The 19596-nt window shown below is 46.7% G+C and overlaps 1 protein-coding gene across 5 annotated transcripts in view; it reads right to left on the minus strand.

The window, feature by feature from the left end:
• The window catches only part of LOC102411148 (protein FAM169B), an 88222-nt gene that overhangs the window by 65375 nt on the left and 3251 nt on the right, over positions 1 to 19596 (minus strand). For 4 of the 5 annotated variants that reach the window (XM_045163712.1, XM_045163710.1, XM_025271557.3 and 1 more), the window contains exons 2-3: positions 4154 to 4287; positions 849 to 948 (exon numbers count right to left, since the gene is read on the minus strand). In XM_045163712.1, the coding sequence (XP_045019647.1) occupies positions 849 to 948; positions 4154 to 4287 (234 nt within the window). The remainder of the gene's footprint in view (positions 1 to 848; positions 949 to 4153; positions 4288 to 19596) is intronic. The other variant, XM_045163711.1, reaches the window with a different exon arrangement.

Genomic DNA, 19596 nt, shown 5'->3' on the forward strand with positions numbered 1-19596 from the left:
ATGTTTTCTCATCCAGTCTGGTAGGGATAAGAATGATCCCTGGGCTTCCCTGGTGGTTGAGTGATAAAGAATCCACCTGCCAATGCAGGAGATGTGGGTTCAATCCCTGGTCTAGGAAGATCCCACATGCTGTGAAGCAACTAAGCCCGTGCACCACAACTATTGAGCCTGTGAGCCTCCTCTAGAGCTGGGGAGTCACAACTGCAGAAGTCTGCACACCCCAGAGTCCGTGCTCAGCCACAAGAGAAGCCACCGAAAAAAGACAGTAGCCCCTGCTCGCTGCAACTAGAGAAAAGCCCACAAAGACCTAGCAACAAAGACCCAGCACAATCAAAAATAAGAAGAAAGAAAATTAAAAAAAAAAAAAAACCAGTCCCTGCACTTCACAGGGCTGTGGTAACACTCCAGGCTGTGCAGGCAATGCTGTTATTAATAATAAGAACGGCAAGTGTGACACTCAGAAGCAGCTCTGAATACCGTCACCCTGGGCCAGAAGGTGTCTGGTGTCTTTAATACAAAAATCAATACGTGTATCAATAAATAGAAACCCATAACACTGTCTACTGCTGCTACTGCTAAGTCGCTTCAGTCGTGTCCGACTCTGTGTGACCCCATAGACGGCAGCCCACTAGGCTTCTCTGTCCCTGGGATTTTCCAGGCAAGAGTACTGGAGTGGGTTGCCATTGCATAACACCCTCATGGATCTCTAAAAGGCGAAAATAAATCACTTCCGCCTTGACGTTCTAAGTCCAGCCAAAGAGTAGAACCATGACTTCTGAAGTATTTGATTCCATTCATTGCAAACAAATCAGAATTTTCATGTATTAAATACATTAATAACTACTAACCTGTCTTTGTGTCCTGGGGATTAACCAAGACCAAGATTTTGTGTTGAGGTTCGTCACGGTGCATGGTGCAAAAGCAAACAGATGAAGCTTCGAGTTCAACCTGAAAAAAATAACAAAATCACCACTTGGTTCTGTCATCACAGTAAGGGCACAAGAAACTGCTGAACAGTTAAGCTAGCACACCGCTCTTTCAAAGAACACTGTGGCACAGAGGGTCCCCTGCCAGGACGGAGGCAGCACAAACGTGGAACCTTAGGCACTCGGAGCTAAACGCAAGCGCAGCCTGACAAGGGCCCTTCCTCCGTCTGCCCCAGCAGCCCCACTCATCCCCTCCCTCACCTGGCTGTCTCCTCAGTCCTCACAGCCTCTCCTTCCATCCCCTTCTGGCCCCAGCAGGCTTCCCACCCAAATCCCCCCTGGGGCTCCACCTTTGAAAGCCGGGGGCCACGTGAGGCCGCACCTGCCAGGCTGACCCCAAGGATCCTCCTGTGGCCACTCTGTGCAAACAGCCTGGACAAGCCTGGGAACTGATGCAAAAGTCACTCAGTCGTGTCCGACTCTTTGCAACCCGATGGACTAGACAGTCCATTGGATTCTCCAGACCAGAATACTGGAGAGGGTAGCCTTTCCCTCAGGGGATCTTCCCAACCCAGGGATTGAACCCAGGTCTCCCACACTGCAGGCGGATTCTTTACCAGCTGAGCCACAAAGGAAGCCCAAGAATACTGGAGTGGGTTGCCATAACCTCCTCCAGGGGATCTTCCCAACCCAGGGACTGAACCCCGGTCTTCTGCATTGTGGGCGGATCCTTTACCAGCTGAGCCACCAGGGAAGACAAGCCTGTGCCCACCCGCAGTGCCGGGCTGCCTGCTGCCCTGGCTCAGGCCCCTGCAAGCAGCCTTGAGAAGCCCACACCCTCTCCGGGAACCCAGGCCCTCCTCTGGCTCTGAGGCGCCCAGGGGGTGAAGACCCTCAGCGCCCAGCACGCGTTTGCTCATGACCCTGAGGGACTCCAAGCAGGGTCTCTGACACTGGGCTGCCTTCTCTCAAGTGCCCACGTGCCAAGTCCTGTCTCGGCCATCAAACCCACAGGCCTCAGCTCCCTGAGCAAAAGGACAACGCATTCCATGGCAAAGTCTGTTTTGAAAACCGAGGAGAGTGGAAGAGGATGAGAAAAGGATGTGTGGGCTGACTGAGGCAGGCAGGCTGCCTGTAAAAGTTTACAGCAGACCTCCACGGTTTCAGAGGACTGCTTCTTAAATCCTGAGGCCCGTCATCATTTTGGCGCCTGCTCGTGCTCAAGTCACCTGAACAGAGAGTCCCTGAGTTGGCCCCTCAGACTCACCCAGCAGACAGCCGTTATAAGGCCATTAGAAACAATATGTACAAAGCATTGTGTCGACATGGAAAGATGCTTATTATAGACAATATTGTATTCCCAGTGCGATCTGCATGTTAAAAAGGCATGTCCAGAAATAAAATCCAACAGAAACACTCCAAAGTGTCCACAGCAGTTAACATGGGTGATTTTATTCTCTTTGTTCTTGGCTGTAGTTCCCAAATAGTATACACTGAGCATACACTATTCTATAACCAGGAGAAATCAATAAGTATGATTGTATTTTAAATATGATAAGACAATTTCAAGACTGAAAACAGAGCTAACTATGAAAAGAAAAGGTTCTGGGAAGGACCAGTGTGATGCAGTATGGTACATTCTTATCTTGTCTTTTCTTGTTTTGCTTGAAAAAATTTCTCTGGGATCAAAAAGTTAAATTTGCTAAAAGCAAAGAGGATATCCATAATCATCACAAATCAGACTATTTCAAAAACTGCTAAAGCAGTAGGAAATAGCTACCCTTTCTTAATTAATTCCTAAAATGGTAGGAAACCAAATGATTATTTTCAGGACTCTTCTTTTTTTTAGAAGGAGAAGAAGCAAGTTGGTGGAAAGACATTTCAGCACTTCTATCACATTAAAACAATTCTAGTAACGATCTTATTTTATTATGATTTTTGCTAATAGTAACACTAAAATGATTCACTTTGTGAGCATACTACGTATTAGAGTTTGTTTTGTTGTGTAAGTAATGTTGTAACCCATAAATAAGCAGGAAATAAACGCAGATGAGAGAAAGTACATCCTAAAGTGCTTCAGGGCTAACTCCTGCATTTCACCACACTTCTCAGATTACCCGGCATGCCATACTCTGTCCAGCAGTCCTCAGCCCACCAGCCCCCCGCTCCCCAAGAGTAAGCCCCCCAGGAGTGAGCCCCTAGCCTTGACTGAGCGCCTGCTCGCCTTCCGGCACACCTGTCGCTAGGCGGCGCTGAAAGCGTGTGCGTACAGCCACCTCCCTCTGCAGATCCAGAATAAGGAATCACCCTTGGGAGCTGGATACTTCCAGGAGTTGATTACAAACAAGTATCTCCGAAATCTCAAGAAAGCCACACTAGATAAACTGTACGAGCCATTGTTTTAATTAACTCTCGAACAACTTCAGTATAGCAAAATAAAACCCTGTCTTCCTCAACTAACTTTGCCTGCCAGACAGCAACAATTCATGGTATGAGTGAACTTTTATTTGTATAAAACAAGAAAATCTTGCCTCTTTCAACAAACCAGCCTCAAATCTGAAAAGCAGGTAACCAATTTAGGTATAGTCCAAGATTCACATATTCTTTTTACTTACTTAGGGGGGGAAAGGTCTTAAAAATAGCACAATTATTAAATTTCACCCATAATCCCACCATCCGAAGTTTTCATTTCTAATTTCTTCCAGTCCATATTCAAAGCATAATTTTATCAGTGCTAAAAATCATAATTGGTACAACTTCATTCCAAATCACAAACTTTTAGGACTTAATCAAACCTTACAGACTAGAGGTCAGTTAATCCCCTCATTTACAAATGGAAAAACTGAGGCCAGCCAGACAATACACACAGCATCTCATTTAATCCTCAGAACAATAGTATGAGGTAAGCACTGTTATTGTCCCAAATTCTGAGATAAGAACAGCAAGACCAGAGAGGTAAAGTCACTTGCTCAAGGTCATACAGCTCTTAAGTGGTAGACATGGGATTCACAGCAGATTGTCATGTTGACTGCCTTGTAGATCTGGACTTACCCTCCTGACTCTAAAATCTCAATCCAGGATTCCTTTTGCTTCTCAGAGTGGAATCATTCTAGTATTCACTCCAGGAGGATTTTTTTTTTAAATCTGCAATACTCTTTCACTAACATTCTCCTTTCTAATAAGTTAGATTATACAGAACTCTCCACCAATGAGAAGATCACACATACCTGCTCCCCAGTGGGAAGAGAGAAAACCTCTGGTGAGGGCCCCGCTCCTTCCCCAAGCATGGCATAGTAAGCCAGAGTCGCTTCCTGATGCCCAGCAGGGTCGTCTTCCAAAATATCCACAGGGTAAATGCCTGCTGGGGGATAAAGAAGGCAAAAAAAAAAAAAAAAAAATGACATGAGCTCCACTCTTTCATTGAGATAAAGGTCACTTACTTCTTGAATATGAAAAAGAAAAAAAGCAGCCAATTGAAATTTGCTCTAAAAATTACATTCATCTATTTTTTTAAGTGTAAAAGGAAAAAGCACTATAGCAGCAAGAATCAAAAGAAAATAGAAGCTAGCCCTGATGCTGGGGTTGGCACTCACCCCTAGAAGACATGAGGTTCAATGTGAACCCTCTTGGACCACTGCAGAAACTTTCTTTATATCCTCAAATTATAAAATGATTTCCCGAGGATTTCCCAGTAGGGTCAGCCTGGCCACATGTACCCTGAGAGTGGACCCCAGCGGGTGAGAACCTTGATAACTTGGACAAAATCCAGCCTGAGTAATTATTTTGCCAGCTTACATTTGCTTTGAAGTTGGTTTGCCAGTTCTCCTTAAACTAAGCTGCTCAACTGTAAGAGTTTAAATGTACTAGTTAGTATGAACTAAGAAATCACATGTGCAAACCTATATGGCCATACAAAGACTATTGCAGATTAATTTGTAAGTTATCTCCTGTCTCTACTCAGCATCTCTTTATCTCTTTTACAGGAAAACTATATCCTTGAATAATTATACACACTGAGCGCATACAGTTCAGCTCAGAACTGGCAGCTGGTTTTCCCTTGAGATGCTAGCTCATCTCTGACGGGCACACCCCTGGGGTGGGGAGGCTCCGTAGCCCTGCCCTCCTGCGGTCCCCCTCCTCTGACGCGCCTCTGGGCCTCCCGTGGTGGGAAGGGTGTCAGAGGAGCTGTCTTCTCCTCCTCTTTCTTCTCCCTCCTCCTCTGCCTCCTCAAGAGAGGTAAGCCTGCACATAAACACCCACTGAAACACCAGCTTCCCACTCTCTCTCAGAATCTCCATTCCTTCTGCCAGCCACTTTTCAGGGAACAGAGACTGCTCTCAGCAGCAAAAAGTTTCATGTCTCCAATTCACCAAGTTTGCCTCTGATGACTTATACCGCCATTGACTGGGGGGAGTGCTCGTAGAAAACAGAGGCTCTCAAGAGCAGGGCTGGACCAGGCCTCAGCTCTGTCCCTGACTCTTCTTGGTGAAAACGTCACTGGCACACACAGAGTGGTGAAAAGATAAGTAAAAACAATCTCCCACTATCAATTTTAAGTATTTGAGTGTGAAACACATACCCCAAAAATTACAACTATAAATACACTGATGCAAATGTGTCAAACAGGTGAAGAATTAACAGTCCAGTCAGTGACGATGAACAAGGCAGCGATGAAGCTGGGGGTCTCCTTCTAAACAAGGTTGTGCCTCTAGGCAGTGGAGATATCCTGCTATGGAAGGCACACACTGGGGTGTGCGTGTGCATTTGTGTGTGTGTGTGCATGGTTTCTCTCTACACACACACATTCAAGGAGGCCCAGGTTCCTTCTCACTACGGTGGGCCAGGAAGCCCCTAGCAACTGCTCAGACATGGCGGCCAGGCAGAACCAATACACACCCCCACTCCCACTCCTTGCTGGGCACTCTGGACATTGCAGCTCAAAGCTGACAGATCCAAGCCACGTTGGATGGCTCCTTACTGGGGGACCCCTTCAAATCTGCCACCAAAGCCTCAGCCTGCAGCACCTCTCTCCAATTGTCCTGATGCCATGAGTTCAAGGCGTCAGCATCTCGTAATGATAACCTCTGGCCTCACGTCTCCCCTCCGCCCATCCTTCTTCCATCTGCCCCAATAAAAACACTGCAGCCCGTCCCTGGCGCCAGGTGACAGCAGGCTGCTCAGTCCTCCCTGCCTCCGATTTCACTGAGTCCAGCCTAACTCCCATTTATGGCTGAGAAAACTGAGGCCTGCAGAGGCGACCAGCTGGCTAGTCAGCGGCAACACCAGGGCAGGAAGGCCTGTCTGATCTGAGTGTGTAAAACAATCTGATGACTTGGTGACACCATCCAGACAGCCTTCTCTGCCAGCCTCACAGGCCTTGGCAGGCCCCCTCCCCGCCTTGCCATCCTGAAGGCCCATCTCAAGCTCCAGCACTCCTGGGGCGCTCCTGGAGCCCCAGAAGCAAGGGGTCTGAGAGCCCCTGAGTCTGTGTGTGAGTCCAGCTGGGCCTAGGATGGGACCTGAGGCGCCCTGGCTGCCCCACCCCGCCCTGCAGGGCTGTGCACACCCGAAATTTCACAGCTTTTCACGGCCGTCAACAGGGGACCCGATGACCCCTGCAGACCCTCTGAGCAGTGGTTCTCTTTTCTCCCAGCCCTGCCTGACCCCCAATACAGGCCTCTCCCTACCGAAGCCTTTTTCATCCCACGCACTTCAGAAACATGGGTGGTTGTTTAGCTGAGCTCTCTGTTCAGACTGCTATTCATCCAGTTGATCCTGTGGCTTCCCACAGGTATGAAAAACGATTCCACGCACATCCCGGTAAATGAAGGAAAATGCACAGGCAAGTGGGCTGCTTCAGCCCCGGGCACCCGACTCAGGCTGCGTGATTGAAACGAATGCAGTTTCAATCCGCTGCCTTTCTCCAGACACCCCCAGGAACACCGTCTGGAGGAGCAAGTGGAAATCCCACTTGGCCTGTCCTCTCTGGGGCTGGCCCGCATCTTGGGAGAGGTGTGTGTCAGACGCAGGTCTTCGGTCCACTCCAGTGAGGTTGAGGGCTGCCAGAAGAGCCTTACAGATGCCCCCTGACCCTGCCCGTCCACACACACACACACACATGCAAGCTGAGACCCCTGGCGACAGGGGACTGGGAGCACAGTGTAATCGCCCAGCTTTTCCAGAGAGGCTCAGGAAGGGGTACCTCACCCGAGACCCTCTGCCAGGTTGCCCCGAGGCTGTCACAGCGTGCCTGGCACTGGCTCTGGCCGTGTGTGGTCAGGAGAAATGCAATGAACATCTTTTGCTCCTTGAGCAGTATGAAATCATCCCCTGGCCGGGTGTGCTGCCGGACTTGGGAGAGCCCCTCAAAGAACCCAGTGGGCACCCTGGTGCCTCAGGGTGCTACTGCTTTGCAGCCCAGGGGCAGGCCCCTGGGGGGTCTTCTTCACAGAAACCCAGCAAAGTCAATCAGCCGGATGGCGTGAGCATGGGGCTGCATGGGGCCTGCCTCTAGGAAAACACTAACCATCCAAAAAAGAAATATCCAAACATCTCAATACCCACAGCAATGTGACCTCCATGCTAGGTTCGCCTTCAGACCTCTAAGCTGGGCCAGACCCCTGCACCTCGAGAAGGAAGAAGCACCCTGAGCCAGCCAGGGACAGTGGGGAGCTGTGATCCTGCAGCCTTTGGGGCTTTAATTCTTTCTCTTCTCTCTAGGGAGAAGGCCCCATCTGAAAAGTTTGGGCAGATTTCCTCTTACATGGAAAATGCTTGGGTGAGCTTTCTGGAAAACTGGGTGGGAGCAAAAACCGGAGCTGCTTAAGGTAGGAGAGGGGAGGGGGCCTCCAATGCCAGCTGGGAAGGGAGACCCCTCCCCAACCCAGGAGCTACACACACACAAGCACACACACATAGGCCCACACACAGGAACAAACACAGGCACACACACACAGACACACATAAGCACACACACAGGCACACACACACACAGGCATACCCAATCACACATACAGGCACACACAAACACATAGGCACGCACAACCATACAGGCACACGCAAACACGGGCTAGTGAGCCCCCCTCGCACAGGGAGGAAGGAAGCCCTCCGCCCAGCCTCCCCGAGCAGGGCACTCCCAGCGGGCAGGAGGCCACAGGGAGTAAACAAGTCTGAGCGCTTTCCACACACGCTCAGGCAGCCCGTCCGGCCGCCCAGCTGCTGAGGGAAGGCAGACCCAGGCAGGGGCTTCCAGATGCAAAAGGCTAAGAGGCTTTAATGGTTTGAACCCAACAGGAAATATTTTTCCAAAGCCAAAAGAATGTAATCTTTTCAATGCAATGTAAAATGCTTTCATGAAAAAAGGCACACAGTTGAAATGATAATTCAGTGCAGACCGTAAAGAAATTGAAATCCCCAAACCAACCCCGCATGTAAGAATTCACTCTAAGCACATGTTGGCTCTGGTCACCCGAAAAACAAAAGCAAAAGTCTGTCTTAAAGCATTCTTCCAGGGAAAATGCCAAAGTCATTCAGAATCTTCATACCAAAGCTTGAGCTTCCAGGGCTGGTAAGGGGCCTGCCACACTCTTCCGAGCCACTGCCCGTCACCCACTGCTGATCAGGTCAGCCACGGCCACCAGTCCTAGCATTCAGAGCTTTTCTAGCATTTCTTGGTCCTCTCAATGTAAATACCAACACCAACTAATGAAGACTTTGAAAAGGATCAACGCTCTGCCCCTAACTACCAATTCAGTATCACTTGCAGAATATTCTCTCCAAACACCACCTCACGCCAAAGATTAGGAAAATTCTTCCATTTTAGGAAAGTGCAACTTTTCTCGTATGGGTCTACAATTAAGAGAAACATTAATGAGGAGATTCTAAATTCTGCTAACCCCACTCTTAAAGAATTCTGACTTTACTGAGAGCCCCCCGTCAGTAACCACGTGGCGTATGTCACTGGAAAAAACTGGCTGGGAGTTGTCATTCTTGAACTACAGAAAGAACAATTCTTGCTCAGGATTATACGTGAAAACAATTTTAAGGATGCAAAATTAGAGTCTGCTACTTTTGTTTTTAACAATTGGCTAAGAGCAGATATCACTTGCACAGAATTTTTCTTTCTTTCTTTCCTTTTTCACATAATCAGGCTGGTGGTTTTCTTCCAAAGTAGTTTGCTTCTAAAAGGAAATTATTAGAAGACGGAAACCTTATTACAGGAGAAATCTGCTGAGGGGTGTTAAGTGCCTTCCTCTGAGCTGGACAGAGAGCTCAGCTCCTCCATGCCAACCAGAGAGAGGGCATCTGACAAGAAGTCTCTGCACCCAGGTGTTCGGCAGGGTAGTGCCTAAAGGAGAAGCTTTCCAAATGCCACCTGCATGGCTCAGAATTCAGCAGCAGGAATTCGGCAGGGTCCCTGATTCCCAGTGAGGCATGCACCTCAAAAATGCATTTCCAAGCTGTCTGCTTTAAGAAAGTTTGGTATTCACAAATGCAAACTTCATCTTGACCCTCCACGGCACACCTCAAAACTGAGAACTACTTTTAACTTGAAGTTTGATTACATTTAATTTTTAAAGAGGGCCTTTGCGCGCAGCGAGAAATATCCACAGTTATGTGAGGGAGTGTCTGGGGTTTATTTAATATCAAAGAATCCAAGGTTCCCAACTTCCCTTGTGTCCTGCCAGCGTTTTCACACATATATTCTCTGGAACACTAGCTTCACAAGATAGGCTGTGGAAGGAGGTTTCTGAGACCAGCAAGTTGGGAAAAGGGGACCTGCTGTGATGCTCAGAGCTCACTGCTGGGGGGTTCTATGCACCTATCAGCAATCAGGACATTTAGAAACCTTGCAGCAATGGGATTTTCTTAATCCAGCATTTATCTCCCAAACTTACTTCACTAGGGACCTCCGCTCCAGAACACTAACAGATGACAAATGACACCTTAGAGAAAAGTGAGGTGACATGATGTCAGGGCCAGACAACCCATCACTCTTAGAGAGCAAACGTGCCAACGTCTGCAGCCCAAGAACCACAGGCAAGGGGAGCGTGGTGTCAGCAGAGCAATCCTCCACTTGGAGAAGGCAAGAACAGAAGGTGAAGCAAAGACACACTTGGATATTTTTGTTGGTTTTTGAAGAGCAGCTGATTGCCAGAATATTCTTAGCAAAGAATTGAAAAAAAAAAAAAAAGTTGGAAGACAGAATGTAGAATATGTTAGAATTTCTGAGCAGATGAGCAAAATTGTCAGGGAACAGAGGCAGCACTGAGAAAGGTCTGCAGGTGGTAGGTAGCAGGGTAGGTTTCATCGCCGGGAATTGACAGGGAGCCTGTTGCTCTGTTATCACAGATTCAGTATTGGCCAACTTGCAACTTGTCACTGCCTTGGCTGAGAATAAATCACTTGTCCCACCCAAATCTAAGATGGTAAAATATGCAGATGTCTTTGTGTGCCACCCACACAAAGATTTATGTAATCCTAATTGCTTTTAATATGAAGGTCTCATAATCTGAGCATTGGTGCATCTTATTCTTAGGCGAATGATACAAAGATAAAACTATTTTTCCCTCTGAATCATTCAAAAGGAGATGCGATGGGTCTGAAACAGACTGTTCCCTTTGCATTCAAAGAGGTGTCACTTTGGGGGACAAATGTGAAGCCCTACGGGGGCAGACAGGAGGAAATAGCATCTCAAATGTCTCACAAACGGTAACAGAAGAGGCGGCCTCATCTGATACAGCTGCAGGAAGCTCAGGCCTGCCTTGCCCCTGAACTTGAGCCCTTCCACCCCACGTGGTCAGCATTACGGTGCCCTATTTGTCTAACCTTTACCAGGAAGGAAGAGGGCTTTGGCACATACTCAGGAAAACATGGAAAGCCTGATTCTTTGTATTCTGAATTTAAATGACCAGGAACTTGTAAAAATACCAAACTCCAGTGTCAGTAACACCACCACAACACGTGGCAGTCCTGAGCTGGTGGGGAAATGTGGTGGGGGAGGGGATAGCTGTCCAGCATGGAAGCAGAGCCCTAAACCACACAGCACACAACGAGAGGAAAAAAATAACTCATCACCAGCATGCTTTTACCCAGTAGTCACAGAATAACATTTCTCAGAACCCACCGAAAAACTGTGACTGTTAGAGGACTTTATAAACTTTCATCCAGAAGTCACACATCCCTATATGTCCATCTATTACACTGCTAACAATAATATTTCTAAAGAAAACAAAAGCTGGGTCTCTATCTGTCATGTTCAGCCCTGTGCAAAGCAACAAGGAGAACTGAAAGTAAAATAATCCTCAGTCTCCATGACACAGTTGTAGATTAAGCTGGAGCCTCTTTTTTTAAATACTCAGCCTGATCACCCAGACTGCTACACATGGAGAATGAATGGAGAAGAGAGAGATGACCTTAAACCTAGACAGTGAGCCACTTAGCGAAGGCACAGTTACGTCCCAATATTTGCGAATCTGTTGAGAAAGCTACATTTCTTTAATTGGAGTATAATTGCTTTACAATGTTGTGTTCGTTTCTGCTGTCCAGCAAAGCTAATCAGCTATATGTGTCCCCTCTCTTTAGGATTTCCTCCCCATTTATGTCACTACAGAGTATTGAGTGGAGTTCCCTGTGCTATGCAGTCAGTTCTCATTAGTTATCTACTTCATACATAGTAGTATAGACATGTCAATCCTAACATATCCACATGTTTGTTCCCTGCATCTGTCTCTATTTCTGGAGAAAGCTACATTTTTATAAAGGCATTGGTCTTTTCTGTGCAAAACTGAAAAGTAGATGAAGAGGTACCTGCTGAACAGAAATATCTGCATCCAGGTGAGTACTAGCTCAATTTTAAACAGAAGACGTATAAAAGAAAGTTAACATTCCACCTTCTGTGGATAAACAATTTTCTCAAGTGCTGGTTGGGAAAGAAAGCATTAAAAGAAAAAAAAGTGGTGTGTTCTTGCACTAAAATGTACCCTTTTATACCTTATACTTGAATAGTTTTTTCCAGTTAATATATAAAAGGGCTAGAGCACTTCCTCATTTGTTTGAAATTTACATCAGCTCCTTGAAGTTAAGAAAGAACAAAAAATTAAACCCATTTTTCAGATATGGAAACACACTCAGCAATGGAAAGTTAGTCATGGAGCTGAGACTGAAACCCAGATCTTGAGATTTCCAGCAGGGCCTTTACCAGTTTGCATACTTCCTAATTTATATCATGTCGAGGACCACACATTGTGTACCAGCACAAATGGCAGCGAGTGCTCAGTATGGCACTGTTTAAAATATGTGCCTTTTAAAGGCTGAATAATATTCTGCTTTACACACACACACACACACACATACCCCATTTTTCTTATCCATTCATTTGTTGATGTTCACTTGGGTTGCTTCCACCTTTTGGCTATTGTGAATCAACACTGCCATGAATATGGATCTAGAAATATCTCTTCCAGTCCCTGCTTTCACGTCTTTTGGGTATATACTCAGAAGTGGAATTGTTGGATCATATGCTGGTTCTATGTTGAATTTTTTGAAGAATTGCCACACTCCACAGTGTCTGTACCATTTTACATTCCCCCTAGCAATGCACAAGGGTTCCAATTTCCCCACATTCTCACCCAACATTTGTTATTATCTGCTTTTCCTGATAACAGCCATCCAAATGGGTGTGAAGTCGTATCTCACTGTGGTTTTCATTTGTATTAGTCATGAGGAGCATCTTTTCATGTGCTAACCGGCCATTTGTTGTTGCTGTTGTTTTAAATATTTCTTTCTCTCTTTGGCTGTGTTGAGTCTTAGTTGCGGCATGCAGGATCTTTCATTGCAGTGCACAGGCTCTGTTGCCCTGTGGCATGTGGGATCTTGGTTCCCCGACCAGCGACTGAACCAATGTCCTCTGCATTGCTAGGTGGATTCTTAACCACTGAACCACCAGAGAAGTCCCTTACCGACCATTTCTGTCTTTGGAGAAATGTCTATTCTACTCTTTTGTCCATATATTAATAATTTTAACAACTATTTTTAAATCTTGTAAGAATTAGAAAGAGTGACATGAATTCACAAAGAAATAAGTGGCAAGGCTGATGTGGTCTAAACAGGCTAACCTACACAGGATTCCTCCAGCACCTGCATCACAGGGCAGTGATGCCACCTTTGCCCACTGTCCAGCCAGGCCACACCCGCAAGAAGGGTGGCAGAAGCTAGGAGCTGGCTTCAGTGAAAAGACAACAGACTGTCATTTATACTTTAAGGCTTGGAGGGAATAAAACCACTACCCGTTTTTAAAAATACAATAATACTAGTAATAACTGTAGTAGTGGTAGTAGTAGAATAGTAGTGATGCCCTGAGGCCTCTATGATATCTGCTGCCAGAGTCCCTGCCCAAGGGTGACCTCAGCTTAGACCAAGGTCTTCCTGATACCTATGGTCCTAGGAAGAGGTCTAATCAGACCCAGATCACATTCATTACCAACCCTACAGCAAAGATTTGAAAAAACTTTCTGCTATAAAGTAGCTATAAAGCTACTTTATAAATGTATAATATAAAACTGAGCCATCACTTAGGAAATTTCATATTGCCAGACACCATGCTAAGTGCTAGTCAACACAATGGTGAAAAATCAGAAGTGACCTCTGCTCTTATAGAACTTACAGCCTGGTCAGGAAACATAAAAACAGTTAAACACCCCCATGGCATGGAGGGAGGTGAGTGACAAGGGAGGTGGGAGACAGGACAGAACGACCAGGGACGGTCTCTCTAAGGAGGTAACCATTAAGCAGAAGGATGGAAGAACAAAATGCTGGCCTTGTGCTAAGCAAGACCAAGGGCCACCCAGACCAAAGGAGCAGCCCCTGAAGAAGGAAGAAAGGAGCAGAGGGCAAGTGCTCAAGGGCAGCCAGTGTGCCTGCAGCATGCCTGGTCAAGGGAAGAAGGGTAAGGTCATGGGAAGCAGGCAGGCAGAGGCCAGGGTAACAGGACTCTGGCCAAGTTCCAGACTTCAGGTTTCAAGAAAAATGCAGTAGGAGGCTGCTGAAGGGTCCCCAATGGGGCATAACTGGAGTGTGTGTTTTCCGCCTCCACCAGGTCATACTGCAGCAGGAAACCAAATCGGAGGCAGTGCAAGCTGAGACAAATGATGACAATGGCTTAGACTAATGACAACAGTGAAGATAATGAGAAGACATGAGCTAGATGTGGCAGTGGACACGGCAGAATGTGCTGCTAGATGGATGGGGGTGAGGGGCCGGACTTTCTACTTTAGCCTCACCACTTCATAAAAGTCAGTGCAATTCAACTAGTAGCTTTCATATTGTGACACATTTATAAACTAACATTGGAAACAGTCTAATTGCTGTTAATATCCTAGCTCTTTCCAAAGTGGGAAATTGATGAACCTGCCAACAGAAGAACAAGCTGTACATTATTCTAAAATACTAAATATTTTCCTTGAGATATTACAAAGTGAACTGGTATTAAAACACTGATGAACCACACACAGTGAGGTTTGGGCATGAGGGCAAGAGCTTTGGGGTCATTTAGACCTGATTGCATGGCACCCCACTCCAGTACTCTTGCCTGGAAAATCCATGGATGGAGGAGCCTGTTAGGCTGCAGCCCATGGAGTCACGAAGAGTCAGACATGACTGAGCAACTTCACTTTCACTTTTCACTTTCATGCATTGGAGAAGGAAATGGCAACCCGCTGCAGTGTTCTTGCCTGGAGAATCCCAGGGACGGGGGACCCTGGTGGGCTGCCATCTATGGGGTCGCACAGAGTCGGACATGACTGAAGCGACTTAACAGCAGCAGCAGCAGCAGCAGCAGACCTAATTTCAAAAATCTCTAATGAATGATGAAATAAACTGCCACAAAAAAGTCAGCACAAACTATAGGTTCAGACTCACAAAGGCTGCAAATATTGAAATTATCTAATATGGAAGATAGAGATGTGAAATATCTTTTTAAAAGTTTAAATATGGGATGTAAAAGGCCAAGATTTGTTAATTGCCCAATAAGATTCAAGAGGGAAAGAAAACAGAGCTTCTAGAAATTTATGTCTGAAATAGCCAATGAACTGAAAATATATATCTGAAGAAATTATGCAGAATGCAGCACAGAAAGGCAGAACAAGTGGAAAATATGAAAGGCAGGTTAAAGGAGATGGAGAATAGAATGATGAGGTCCATCCAGCAACCATGTAACTGAAGTTTCAGAAGGAGAAAAAATAATAAGGAAAAATCAAGATTTGATGAAATTTGATTGAAATTTCTCCAGAGTTAATCAGACACCAATCCTCTGACTCTGGAATCCCAACCAACCCTAAAGCAGGGAAAATAAAGAAAGCTCCCCTCCTAAACATACTGTAGTCAAGTTGCAAAACAGCAACACAAAAAGATGAAAGTAGCCAGAGGGAAAGACAGATCCTCCCAAGAAAAGGCCAACTCCATTGACAGCGGTCTTCTCGGTGGCAACTATGGAAGCCGGGAGACAATGGAAGAACATTTTTAAAGTGAGAGAGCAGATAACTTTCATCCCACATCCAGCAGAAGCAACTTTCAACAATGCGGGTGACATAAAAAACATTTAGAAAAACAAAATCTGAGTTTACTACCAGCATATCTTCCCTAAAGTTATTTCTCAAAGGCTGCTTATCAAGGGAAAGGAAATGGACCTCAAGAGGAAATTAGTCAAGAAGGAATGGGAGCAAAGAAAACGAGAAACATGTGGATAAAACCCAAGCCAATGCTGATCATACAAAACAAAAACATCTAATTTAAGGAGATTAAAAGAAAAATCATAATAGAACTAAGGTGCTACACAAAAAAAGAAAAGAAACTGGAAAGGAAGTAATTGGAGTGAAGTTATTCAAAGGCCCTTATATGATTTCAGAGAAAGTTTAAACATGATTAATTTCAGGATTAGTTAGAAATAACATGCATATTAAAATGTCTAAGTTAGCCCCTAAAAGAACAGAAATATAGATATTAAATTTCAAAATAGGAGAGAGGGAAAAAAATGGAATTAGGGCCAGGGTGGGGGAAATTTCAATTTCAAAAAAGGAAAGAAATGAAAACAAGATGATCTGTCAATATTCACATTTAACTCTTATGATTAAAAACATATTCATCAACAAGTAACCAGACTATGCTTTTGCACAAGGACAGATTTTTATTAATGCTTTTAGCAAGCATTTTTTTATATTTTTACTCAGTTATCATGTATTCTGGAAAAACACAGAACAATTATTTTCCTTCTGCGGAGCTTACAATAATGGTTTTCCAAGACATTCTAATAGCCCAAATGTGGGCTACACACATGCATTACAGAAATCATTCGCTAGAAAACATAAAGGTAAAAAAGAATGAACATGTGTAATTCCCTGTTTGGGCCTATATGCCTCTACCCACATACAACACTTGGCAAAACTGATCCCCTAAGCAGCATCTCACAGAGCATGGTGGGTGGGGACACAGCACAGTGAGCAGAAGTCACTGCAAGGCTGGCATCATCACAGCTTCGACTTCTCAAGCACTTATACTGAAATACTCAGGGACTCTCATTAGGGGTTATTTCAGCACAGTGCAATGGAGAAACGAATACAGCTTTCTCTCTCTGGGGAATTTGCGAGTAGTGGTTAGAGACTCGGTTTCCAAGAAAAACACATTTGTCTTAATTTCTGCAAGACAAGGAAACCAAGCGGTCTAGGAGGGTTTGGGCCTTGGGAGCCCCCAACACACCCATGGACAGGAGCTCCCCCTCTGCCCTCCCTGGGAGCCCCCAGCCCTCAGCCTCAAGCCATTCCCAGTGGCCCCTTTGCTGCCCAGCTTCAGAGGAGCAAAGAAACATCAAAATAAGTCTATGCCTTGACAGACAATAGGTGTTGGTTTAAGCAGAAAACAAAGCTACCATGTGGGCACAAGGAGTGCATGAGGTCTGCTGGGAGAGCAGTCCCAGTGACTCAGAGAAGCGGGGAGAAAGACAAGCCTGGATTTCCAAGGAACAGTGGCCTTTGGATACACACTCTGTGTGTGCCACCCCCACATAAGTTTGCTGATCGCTGGCCTTGAAAAGAAAGCCCACAGCAGAGGATGGGTACACCATAAGGCATGGAATTTGTCAACCACAGCTGTTAAACACAAACAAGCATTATTCAAAGGCCCTAGACCTTCAGTTGCTACTGACAGTCACTTAAACCCCCAACAATAACCCTGACTTTAAAAGTCACATGACGTCAGGAGCCTCTGACCAACAAGCGTGCTTGAATTTTGCCCTAAAATTGTGTTCTGTGCCACACAACACAGCAGAAAGCACAGCCATTTGCTATAATCCTGTTTGGAATTTCCCAGGGCTGAGCTACAAATAACAATGTCATCAGAAGAGGTAGGAGCCAGCTGCTGGCAGGGACCCGCTAAGGCTAGTCAGGCAGTCACCAGATTAGGGTTTCAAAGGTCAGAAAGACAACACCTCAGCACCTGCCCGCCCCCTTCCCACCTCCCAGCCCCAGTCCTGGGGCTGCCCGGTCATTCACTGGATTCTTCCAGGCCACGGCAGGAGCCGGAGGTTAGGACACCAGCCATCTCTGGCCTGGCCTCGTATAGCAGAGATCCCCATTTAATGCACGTAAAATACCCCTTGATGTCTAGAGCTGGAGGTGAACAAGGCCCATCTATAGGATGGACACCATTACAGGGCAAAGGAGCACAGCCAACAGACAGGGACACACAAAACGTCCAGGCATTAGGGTGACTCACTGGGAGCCAGGCCTTCCCAGGGAAAGCGAGACCCCCGGAAAGACATCCCCCAGGGCGCTCAACCCCAGGGGTGGTGGGGCAGCATGCACCATCAGACATCCTAATACACAAATCTGCAAAATCCCCCTGGCAACCCTCCCTACAGCCAGGGAACCAACAAAGGCCTTCACCAGCATCTGAAAGGAGATGATTCCTCCATCTGAGGCTTGTGGGGCTCTGATCGTGTGCCAGCAGCCAGCAGGGCAGGAGGACAGAAAGATCAGCAAGGTCCTACCCTCCACAGAATGACAGTCCGGTTACAGGGATGGGAGGTGGGCGATGCACGGCACGGCAGAGCAGACTTCTAGAGACCATCTCATCCTCTCCCTTCCCTCTCGATGAAGCAATGGAGACTTGCCCCGGGGCACAAAAGCAGTGACTGGGCCCAGGATTCCCAGGGCCCAGTCCAGCCCTCTGCCACATCCCCCAGGGAAGACTTGCCCCCTGGAACTGAGACCCCCGCCCCAATCTGCCAGATCCCTGTTCCTCTGAGAGGACACCTCTACACTTCTACATTTTGGGTCTGATGAATATTTGGCCAAAATATTCATCAAAATGGCTGATGAATATTTAAAATTATTTTGAAGTGTTTTGCTAACATGAGTTCATCTCCAAGGAACTGGTTCATGGAATATCACCTTCCTGAGCCTCCGCTTTGGTTTCAGGGTGGGGGGAGGGGGACAGACATTACCCCCATGAGAGGTCCCTTTCTCTGGGAGTCAAACCACCACCAATTTAAACCCCAACACTGCCACTTATTAGCCAGGTGACTAGGCAAACAACTTCTCTCTGTGCCTCAGCTTCCTCACCAGTCAAATGGGATAAAATTAATATCTACCTTTACTATTTACTATAAGGATCAATTGGGCTTCCCTGGTAGCTCAGTTGGTAAAAATCTGCCTGCAATGCAGCAGACCCTGGTTCGATTCCTGGTTCAGGAAGTTCCCCTGGAGAAGGGATAGGCTACCCACTCCAGTATTCTTGGGCTTCCCTGGTGACACAGACAGTAAAGAATCCGCTTGCAATGCGAGAGACCTGGTTTCAATGCCTGGGTTGGGAAGATCCCCTGGGGAAGATCCCCTGGAGAGGATCCCCTTGAAAAGATCTCTTGGAGAAGGGAATGGCAACCCACTCCAGTATTCTGGCCTGGAGAATCCCATGGACAGAGGAGCCTGACGGGCTACAGTCTACAGGGTCACAAACAGTTGGACATGACTAAGCCCAGCAGAGCACATGAGGATCAATTAAGGTAACACTTGGAAAGGGCTTACAGCAATACTTGGCAGGCAGAAAAGTGCTTCCTAAGGCTTAGTTTACCAAAAATGCCTTCAGGTCTCCTCCACCGAAAACGCTAGGGAACAGTCACCTTCCTGCACTCATAACCACCTCCTCAGCCAGCTCCCTCTTCTTTTCCTGAAAATGTTTCAAAAACAGCAGCTGTGCCTGGCAGTCCTCAGGGTCCCTGACCTTGTACCCCCTTCCCTGTGGCATCCTCCCAGCCCCTCTTCTGAGTCCTGCAGTCAGCTCCTGCCCACCTCCCTCAGCCCCAGACCCTCCCCACGGTCCCCTCTCAGGTTTCCAGAGCTTCTCCCTCCCTGAGCCTAACCCTCCCTGGGGAGACGCCCTCCCCAGACCTCCATCTGCTCTGTTCCCTCCTCTCAGCAACAGGGGTCCCCGACAGAGCACAGGGCCAGCACCGACCTTTCTAGATTCCTTGCCTGCTCCAGAGTCAGTGTCTGACTAACTCTTCCGTGTCTCCAACCGGAAAACGCTGAATCGTTCTGAAGTCGCGTGTTTGGACTGACCCTCCCAGAGTCAGTCCCTTTAGCGGCATCACCACGGTCCCTCTTCCCCCAACGCAAGCTTC

Source organism: Bubalus bubalis, chromosome 20 (genome assembly GCF_019923935.1).
Source record: "Bubalus bubalis isolate 160015118507 breed Murrah chromosome 20, NDDB_SH_1, whole genome shotgun sequence".
Lineage (NCBI taxonomy): Eukaryota > Metazoa > Chordata > Mammalia > Artiodactyla > Bovidae > Bubalus > Bubalus bubalis.